Here is a 10,878-nt window from a genome sequence, read left to right on the forward strand (position 1 = left end):
TAAGCCGTGTACTGGTTCATGACATTGAACGTAGTTTCTAAGGTGATGCCTCTGGCCAGGACGGGCAGTGTTATTTCTCCTGAGGTTCGTTCAACTGCATTGTTAAAACCCGTTAGTGTTATGCAATGTGGTACTATCTTGTATCTTGTCCTCGAGTCGCATTTGTGAGAGCACTCGAGGATGGATAATACACGCGCCGTCTCCGTCGTCTACCATTATTCTTTTAACATAGTATCTGAAATACGCAAAGTAATGACAAGAGCATCGGAGTGAGGAAAAATCAAATCGTTGGTATCTGACTTATCGAAGATGATACTTTCTTCGAGGTCATCATACCGATCGTAAGTGATTGACCGCTTCAGCTTGTGTGTGGTGGTAAATTTTATGTGGTTGACTGCTGCTTCGTCGCCTCTACAGATGATCATTTGAATGGTGCGAGCATGAGAGGGCGGCTTTAGAGGGCCCTGGTGTTGTTCTCGTCCGCAGCCAAAGTTGGCTCGTCCTCGGTCACTCATTAACTCCTTCAGGTGCCCTTGGTTCAGCATGTTAACCACTTATTGCCGTAGGGCTATGCAGTCCTTGGTTTTGTGACCCCGCTCCTGGTGAAATTCACAAAGGACTTTCGACTTTCGAGTATTGGAGTCGGACTTCATTTTTTGCAGCCACTTCTCCTTCGTACCAAGCTTCTCTAGTGCGTACACTACTTGTGAAGGAGAAACACAAAAATTGTGAGCGGATAAGAGTGGGGGCATACCTCTTTCGTTTCGCGGAGTCCCTGTGTGCGTCCTGGACGACCCTTCCAAATGTCGAGGGGATAGTGGAATGGTGGTTCTGACATAGGGCTGATGCCTATCTCGGTTGAGGCGTGGTCCAGACTGATCTCTTTGACTGTCATTACGACGGTCTTTCCTTGGCTCTATTTGGATAGACGTTAAAAGTTGGGTTGGACCGTTAAGGTCGTCATCGTCTGCTCTTACCTCGGCACAGTAGGCGTTGTGAATTTCTTCCCAAGTGGTGGGAGGGTATTTCATGAGCCTGCTTAACAACTTCCTGGTTGCCTTTGACCCATTTCTGTTCAACCCGTTTTGGAAGGCTGCCACCGCCATTCCTTCCGATATGTTTGGTAAGCTCATCCTCACCCTGTTAAACCGAGCGAGTAAGTCCCTGAGTCCCTCCCCTGGCGATTGCCTAACGGCGAATATGTCGTTCACCCTGGCCTCCGCTTTCTTAGCTCCGGCATGGGCGGTGATGAACTTATCACCCATTTCTTCAAACGTTGTTATAGACCGTGCTGGTAGTTGTGAGTACCAAGTTAGGGATCCTCCGGTTAGGGTTTCGCCAAACTTTTATAGTAATACTGACAGTACTTGCTTCTTTGATAGATTGTTACCCTTTACTGCTGTGACATAGTGAATGATGTGGTCTTCTGGGTCTGTGGTGCCATCATATATTTTCAAATATGGTGGCATTTTGAAGGTCTTGGGTATGGCATGTGGGGCCGCCTCCTCGCTATACGGTTGTTCGATGCATCGGCCAACATCTCGTTTTGGTAGCAGTTTCGGGGCGCCCGGTATTTTATCGATCCTTTCTTGATATTCTCTCATCTGGTCGCGGAGTGCTTTATTTTTGTTTTCCATTTCTTCCATTTTCTTTAAAATGGCTGTCAGTGCATCATTGCCTGCATCAACAATGGTGTGAGTGTTACCTACTGGGGGAGCTGGTCGCTCGTCGGTGGTTGTTATGACATCTGCCGGCGCGGCATTTTGGTTCGCTCTTTGAACGGTAGTCATTGAGGGTACTTGTCAACCACTCTTCCAATAATTTCTTCACTGCTGGTGGCGCTTCCTCAGCTGTGGACGTGGAATCTCCCCGTTCGCGTGATGCAGTTACACTTTCATGAGGAGGGGGTGAGTCGCTCCTGGCGTAACGCGTGGCGTCACATTCTCATTGTCTTCCCTACCATCCTCGTTGATAGTGTTCAAAATGTTCGTAGTGACACCTGTTATTGCTTTCTGTCTTGCATCTCCTTTTCCTGCCATTGTTACTTTATGCAAACGAGGAAAAGGTGGCTATCCCTTTTTATGACCTAGAAGAAACTAAAATTTTTAACTAAAAATCTCCCCACAGACGACGCCAAATTGTTTGACCAAAAAGTGTTAAACCTTTTAATTAAATCAATCAATGATAAGAAGAAGGGTGAATCTTAGTTAACAATAATAAAATCTAGACCAAATATTAAATGAAGTGGACGAAATGACCGTCGTTAGCTAATATGTTTGAGCTGATTAAATGCTCATGAATGCAACACCATAAATGTGCAACAAATATAGATAAATGTGACAAGCATAACAAAAGGGAATTTACTACCCAATTATTGCAAGATTCGGATGGTTCTTTCCCCTGACAGCAGCGTGGAAAGAAGGGAATAAAAGAGAGTTCAGGGATCTTTGGATCTTGTGAATATAGAATCAAAAAATGTATGCTTGAATAATGTATTCAATGAACAAGACAACTTTAGTAAATTCTCTCAGGTCAACCTTTTACAGAGTATTTTTCTTCTCATAAAAAATGAAGATCCCCTTTTTGTTCTCTATCTCTTTCTATTTATAAGGGATATTTCCCTAAAAATCCTAAAAAAGTACAAAATAAGGAATATTGAAGTTAATATTCCTTATATCCATATCTGAACCTATGCTACTGTTATTCCTTCATCTCAGCTGCCCGTCTTTGACATCAGTCTTCTCGAGAGCAGCCTTCAATTATCACATCGTGGTCGACCCCGTCCGCGGTCTGGCTTATCCACTGTTGCCAAGTCGCCAAATTTTGACCAATACAGAAACATGAATGTCTGGTTGTCCAAACAGTATGATGAGCAAGAAATGCTCATGGCAGAAGGTGGAAAAATTGGCCGCAGATGTGGTAGCAGAGAGTACTGATTTTAGGTCGACAATGTCGCTACTTGTCTTTCTAAGATTCGGCATGGGCTATTTTCACATGAGTATGAATCTGGATAAAATTTGCGTATATTTGTATCAACACATTTCTTCAAGCACAAATTAGCTCACACCTATATGGCAGCAGTACACTGACAAGTTACAATAGGATACGTGGCGGTCATACAGAGTATACTTTTCCTGTAATGACTTAACTCTGGGAAGCATAAAAGAAGGAAAATGATGGTTCGAGGAACTAGCTTGTACTGTTATAATTACACTATCATTATATGTGAAACCATCTCGCTCTCAAAGTTTCAAACTCTAAAGCTCTACACCTTGCTCTCTAAGCATATTTTCACTTGCCATGCAGAATAAGGCAGAGCTAGAGTTTGGTACGGGTTTGGATTAACCCATTAATTTTTATTAGGAGAAATTTTATTAATTGAGTATAAATTTCATTGCAAAACCTAGTAACTAAGATGAGCTATGAGTTTTGTAACAAGAACATAAATTTCAAATTCTAACTTCGCGGCTTGAGGTCTACAATAATCATTTGGAGGTACACATCACCCTTGCTTTTCCTTCACTACACTGTAACGATTTGTTATTAGGAGTAGTATAGCTAGAGATTAACAATTACTGCCACTACATTGCAAAGCTACAATTTTAAGTGAGGAATACAGATAAATACTGTAGATCGTTTGCATAAATAATTCAAGTTGAATGTTGTGAGTATTTATACTCGCTGTCAATATTTTCCCTCCTCCAAGCTATAATATTACTAGGTCAGGTATATATGTCGTGGATTTTTGCCATGTCGGATGGTAGAGGAGACAAAGTCTGCCATACGCAGGGTTAACACATTTAATATTAAAATTATAAATTCATACTTAATATTGAATAAATTGCAGTGCTAGATTGACTGAAAAAGCGTACAAATTCTGCATTATTGTCGTACCCTTGAAACCTTGAATAGTGCATGCTCACATAGGTGGATCCAAGAATTAATAGATTGTTCATAATGTTTCATTTAGATAATTGCATTCACAAAATTGTCCTAAATTATATACATCATTTGAGTCTAAAGCAATATATTTAATTGCACTCACAAAATCGTCCTAAATTCACAATGGAGGAATGGTTCACGTGGTCATCAAAACCAAGGTTGATAAGGACAAGTCACTTAAGCAGAGACTTGTAGTTGAGTTGAGAGTCCATTACTCAAATGGTTATTAACTATCACGAATTATCACCTAAAGTCACTTTTCTTTTGTTTGTAACAACAAAGTCACTGAACTATGCCTATTGCACTCAGAAGGTCATTTAATTTTTCAAATTTTGGATTGCCAAATACCTATTTTACCCTCTAAATTATAAATATTTACCTTCTTTTTATTTTTTAAAGCTTTTAATATACATTATATATTCTTGAAAATTATGTTCAATTATATTATTTGTTTCTACCAACTTTCCGACAGCACAAAGTTATGTCACCGGAAAGTAGGGCGATTATCTGTATAGGGTAAAATTTATTATGTTAAGTCCTGCATGTGTGTGTGTGTGTGTGTGTCTATATATATATATATATATATATATATATATATATATATATATATATATATATATATATAATTGAGCATAATTTTTAAGAGTATATAATGTATATTATAAAATACCTTTATTATTTTTATATTATGTGCATGGAATATATATATTACAACCTTTATTTTCTTTCATTCTGAATTGTGTAAGTAAATTTTTGAATTTTTGTTGTTAATACTAAAATTATTATTACGAACAAATTATTCTAATTAATTTTTTACTATGCTCATTATTTTGTTATTCCAGCATTATAAATGCTTAAATACTTTTTATTTTTTTAATTTATAAATAATATTTATTTATTCTATAGGTAAGTCCATAATATAAATTAAAAAGGGAAAAATTATAATATTAACAAGTTTAAGAAAAATAAAAAGAAGATAAACTTTTATAATTTAGAGGGTAAAATAGGTATTTGGCAATTTAAAAGTTGGAAATTCTAGTTGAGTGACCTTCTGAGTGCAATATGCATAGTTCAGTGATTTTGTTGTTACAAACGAAAGAAAAGTAACTTTAGGAGATAATTTTAAATAGTTAAATTACCATTTGAGTAATTGACTCTTGAGTTGGGACTCGGATGTTTGGTGGTAAGTGGTTCCAGTTAAGCATGAAAAACAATATACTAGTGCATTTTTCTCTGTCAGTAGACAGTAGATGTCTCCAACTGATCAAATGACCGCCTTTGCCTCATCCTATGATCATCAATTGTCCATGTCAATAAAACCTTTAAGTTGTAGCCACTCGACATCCATATATGGTTTCTGTTGCCTGTTGGGACCATATTTATGTTATGCAGCCAACATTCTCTTCAATCTTCCCATCTTCATATCTATTGCATGCCCACATCAAAGATTCTGATTTATATATGCTCTTTTCTTATTTGTTTTGTTTGTACTATTTGGGGCAGAGGCGGTTTCAGAATTTTAAGCTTATAGGTTCCTACAACAATCTCAAGTTAATTTACATAACTGGACCAACGAACTGGATTCCACGCCAAATATTCTTATACTTTTAATAAAATTTTTAGTACAACTATAGGATCTATGCAAAAGTTACTGGGTTCATGGGAACCCGTAATGTTTGATCTAGATCCGCCCCTGTTTGGTGCCAAAAGCTTAAATAAAAGCCAAGTTAATTAGGTTGAAAATCCATACTTAATTATGGACGAAAATAATCAAAAAGAAAAAGAATCTGTAATATCCTTCAGGCTTCAGCAATTTTATCTTTAAAATATATTAAGCGTCCTTTAATTCTAAAGTTTTAACTTCGGTAATTCCACGCTATTTAAGTTCTTCGGGATGAGGGTATATGTTCATATATGAATTGTGATATTAAAACAACCTGCACGCCAATTATTTTTTCCTTTTTAAAATAAGTCCTTGTATATATAACTGAAATGACATGAGCAAGTGCAAGACAAGGTGAGCTTGCATAATGGGACAAAGAATGAGATCATCGATCAATCATGCTCATTAATTATTTATTTATTTATCTATTTTTTTTGCCTGTAAAAGTCTTACCAAAACATCTGAAAGTCATCATTTTAATTCCATATGCATTGCATAGAATCACAAGAAGAAAAACTTGCGAGCAATTGGCGACTTACTGTAGAAAGGAGGGACGATAAATACATAACGCATATTTACCTACACAGTGTAATCGTTTAATTATTACTTAATCAATATATATTCGTTTTATTTATCTTTAAATTTATAAAAAAAATGGTGTCGTTTTTTTTTTCTTACAAAATTTCCAGTGAGACTAAGTTTTGTAGGAAGTGTAATAGTGGGAATTAATGGTCAATGAACTGAGTCAAATCCGTGAAGTCTCATGTTCTATCTATTCCAGTTTTGATGGTCAAGGTTATCCAAAATAATAGATATCGGCAACATTAGTCGAGATACGTATTAGTTAATCTAAACATTACAATTATTTAAAAAAAAAAAAAAAGAAGTGTAAAAGTGGGACCATATAATTGAAGCACGAAGGGACCCATATACAGTTTTATTTCCACTCCATTATGTCCCAAAAAACAGACCTAAGCCTTACACGTCGTTCCTTATCTATTTCGGAATTTTGCTTTCTCTATTTCGGAGTACCTTCTAAAACGCCTATACACACACACACACACATTCCCGTACAGACTTGTAAATCATTTACTAAACAATTTCTTTATCCTTTTCTCTCTCACACACAAACACACTAAGACATGAAATGAAGCAACACCCCACCCCTACCCCCCACTCCCTAGCTAGCCCCACACAGTCTTTCCTTAATTTACATTTATATATATTGAGTTTTGAGAGAGAAGCACTCACAACACAAGTTGTTCTCTTGGCTTTTGCATCATTTCCTCTCCTTTCCTTTGCAATTCAAATTTGTCTTCTGCTTCTATTCAACAGTTTCTTAGTTTACTCCTGTCTTTTGTCTTACTTAAGCCCCCAAAAATAAAACCAGTTTGGAGGATTGATCAGTTTTAAGCTCTAATTAAAATTTATATTAGGCTGTTCAGAGAGAGATAATTGTGCATTGATGGATCCCTCTACTGCACAACATCTTCACCAGGTAAAAATTAATTAGTGAGGTAGATGCATATAAGAGTAGTATTTGTAGTAGTAATGACGGTTTCTTCCTATTCTTTGTTGTGTCACTTGGCTTTCATCTTCTATTCTTTTCTTTTTCTTTGTTGTCTCACTTCTACTAATTTACATGTGAAAAGAAACTGCCGTTTTTCTTCACTTGTTGAGTCTTGTTAAGTGTTTTTGGTTCACATCAGGAGTAGTTGTCATTCTCCTATTTGGAAACCATCTTAATTAATTGAGAAGAAGCAGTTTTTGAAATACAATCCATTTGAAGTTCTGAAGGGAGAAAGTAAAATCAGAAACAAAGAATCATATATACTTGAATATATAGACATGGTCTATTAATTACCCAAAAAAGTTACTCTACAAAACCCCCCCCCCCCCCAAATAAATGAACTACTCATAATTTGTGCCAAAGTCCTAACTGGAAGGAGATCTAGTACTGTACAACCTTATACTTTTACTAATTTCTGTAAATTTCTTTTATTTCAAGATTGTAGCCATAGGAACAAAGATATGCTAGCTGACACTTTATTTTTTAATTTAAAGTCAGTCTGCTTAAGAAAACTATGTTGCTTTTCAAGTTAAAGATTATATTTTTGAATGTAAAGTTAAGGCATTCATATATCAACTAGAAGTTAGAACATTAATCAAGTGTTTCCTTTTCTACTTTAAGAAATATACTAGTACTAGTTCTTTACAATTTAGTTGCAATTTTTTCCCCAGTGATATCAAGTTCTGATCTTTTATAGTTAATGTGTTTTTTCAGGAACTGTCTTCTCAAACCCTAGAAAGCATGTTGGTGAGCACAAAGCCACAGCAAGACAAGAAGCCAAAGCCTCCTGAGCAAGCACAGAAATGTCCAAGATGTGATTCCAGCAACACCAAATTCTGCTACTACAACAACTACAGTCTCTCTCAACCTAGATACTTTTGCAAATCATGCAGAAGATATTGGACTAAAGGAGGGACACTAAGAAATGTTCCAGTAGGAGGAGGCTGTAGGAAGAACAAAAGGTCCTCATCAAGAAGTACTAGTCAAGATCATTCAATCAACACTAACCCTAATAATCCACTTTCTTCTCTCACTACACCAATGTCCCATGATTCTACTGATCTAAGCCTAGCATTTGCTAGACTTCAAAAACAAGGAAATGGGAACTTGGGAATTGAAAACCATAATATTTCAATGATGTGTAATGGGACTAACATTGCCCCTTCTGAAATTCAAAGTGGTTATTTTGATGCACTTAGAGGTGGATTTCTTGAAAATCCAAATGGATTTCACCAAAATTTGTATTATGGAGTTGGGAATATGGGACATCATGTGGAAAATGGTGGAATGGGGGTGAATAATGTAAGTGATCAAGAAATGGGAAGTATGCATTATGATCAAGAAATAAGTAGTGGTGTAACAACAACAACAGCTACTACAGTGACAACTGTAAAACAAGAGATGTGCAACATGTCTAGAGATCAAGGTGACAACAGAGTGTTGTGGGGATTTCCATGGCAGATAAATAATGGAGATGGAAATATGGGTACTGATTTTGATTCAAGCAGGAGAATATGGAATGGGGTTGGTGGTAACTCTTGGCATGGACTTCTCAATAGCCCTCTCATGTAGATGTTAGAGTTACTTTTTTAGCTCACTGGCTGATTAATCTGGATTCTCTCTATGCAGTATCCACCAAAGAGAAGGTTCATTACCAAGAGTTTTTTATTTTATTTTTTATCTATTTTCGCTCAGTCTTTGCTAGGTAAAAAAGATGAAAGAATTTTGTTCTTAGATCAGAGTTGAAACTTAACTTAATGATCTTGAGTTGTGTAAAGAGATTTGATTCACCTGAATCATATCTCTCTCTCTCTAATTTTTTTTTTCTTAAAAATATTTGGGATGTCTCTTTTAGGTCTCTTCCTTATGGATTGAAAAACTAATGAAAGTTGATTTATTCTTCTTTAATCTAGCTCCTGACAGACATACTGTGGTGTGTGAAATTTTGTTGGTTTGTTTAAGGAAAGTGTCTGCTTTTCTCTCTATTTTCTGGTTATTACGTTGCTAGTATTATCTTTCTAACTTCTGTTGCTGATACTGCTCCACTGTCTTTTTTCTTCTTCTTGGGCCGAGGGTCTATCGGAAACAGCCTCTCTATTAAGTAGAGTAAGATCTGCGTACACACTATCCTCCAGACCCCACTTGTGAAATATTACTGGTCGTTATTGTTGTTTAAGGAAAGTGCCTGTGATTGATAGAATCAGACATTGATGTTTCATATTTGATTAATGAATTAGTCTGAACTCTCTGAATTCTTTCACTCACTAAGAAGGTGGCTGGAAGCTATATACTCCTATTTTGTCTGCACGTGATGTTAGATTATTAAATTTCATGTGTAGCTTGTTTTCAAGATATGCTATCATGATAGTTTCTTATTTTTATGTAGATCTTAGAAAGAATATTATATGATGGAATAATTAAATGATAATGAGGTTTTGCAAGGCTTTTCTCTTCTTTTAAGCTATCGAACTTGAGTGAAGCATGAGCACCAATCTCGGGATTGATTTTCGACCAAATCCAATTTGAGATTTCAGCGTGACAGTATTTACAATATTTTACTATGTCCCGTATATATATGGAGTATAATGTTTTCAACAGTTTCTGAGAATTGCCAATGGGCAGTTTCTTTTCTTCTGGAGGACAAACTTGATAATATTCTATATATGTGCCAAACCCATTCGAACCTATCTATTTTCAAACTTAACATTCTAATCTCGTTGCTGTTAAATATTAAATGAGCCATCTTTTTTCTGGTTCTCAGGTTTCATTATTTGACTATGCTGCACCAAATTGAATCCATCAATCTCTATTTTATGGGGCAGTCAATTCAGCAAATGACATTAAAAAAAGTAGTAATATATTTGCGTTTTTATATCCATGTTAATAGAGAACTTGTTGTCTCTTCCATTTAATTTTTCTTTCTATAGTTTTTCAATTTTCACTTGTTTTCTGGTACATTTTAGAGGAGAAAAGAGGCATTCTTCAACATAAGATCTTCACACATGTCATTTGACTGTATGAATAGTGTGCTGTCACGTCATTTTCTCAATATAAGCAGTGAAAGCTTATAGACGCCAAATTCATTGTTTTTGCTACTCCATTTGTTTTGGGACATAAACCAACCAACTGCTTATTTCTTCTGATGTGATAAAATTTCCAGCAATCCACCGCCCAGTTGAAATCCGATACAATGATGTTGTAATCTTGAACAGTAATAAATCGGTGATGGCTTTCAAATCAGCTGAATGTGTAATTTAGACTCATACTACATATTGCATCATAGATATCGGATGTGAAAGAATTTTTGGAATTGTACATTCATTGATGTATTAATACTAATAAACCAAATTTGATTGAATGAATAGATTAAAATATATAGAATAAATAGATATAGAACGGTTAATGGAAATCGAACTCGCATCGTTAACTTGGAAGGCTCGGGGTTATAGTTGATGTCGATTCATTATGTTTAACGTCTCTAATTCAAAATCGAACATGAACTTTGGTTTCATTCGGGTCCTTTATGGAGATGAGTCAATTTATAGATCTAAGATGTGAACAAAATTTCGGAGAAAAAAAAGATAATTTTACCCATAACATCTATGTCAGCTTTTTGTCATATATATATATATATATATATATATATATATATATATATATATATATATATATATATATATATATATATATATATGTGTGTGTG

General features: G+C 35.6%; 1 protein-coding gene across 1 annotated transcript; it reads left to right on the top strand.

Moving 5' to 3' along the window:
* The first annotated feature begins 6,798 nt into the window (after positions 1 to 6,798).
* LOC109209577 (dof zinc finger protein DOF2.1-like) lies at positions 6,799 to 9,083 on the top strand. The gene is made up of 2 exons (XM_019372885.1): positions 6,799 to 7,103; positions 7,890 to 9,083. The coding sequence occupies exons 1-2, from the start codon at positions 7,071 to 7,073 to the stop codon at positions 8,745 to 8,747; spliced, it is 891 nt and encodes a 296-aa protein (XP_019228430.1). The 5' UTR covers positions 6,799 to 7,070; the 3' UTR covers positions 8,748 to 9,083.
* Positions 9,084 to 10,878: the final 1,795 nt, after the last annotated feature.

This window comes from Nicotiana attenuata, unplaced genomic scaffold (genome assembly GCF_001879085.1).
Source record: "Nicotiana attenuata strain UT unplaced genomic scaffold, NIATTr2, whole genome shotgun sequence".
Classification (NCBI taxonomy): Eukaryota; Viridiplantae; Streptophyta; class Magnoliopsida; order Solanales; family Solanaceae; genus Nicotiana; species Nicotiana attenuata.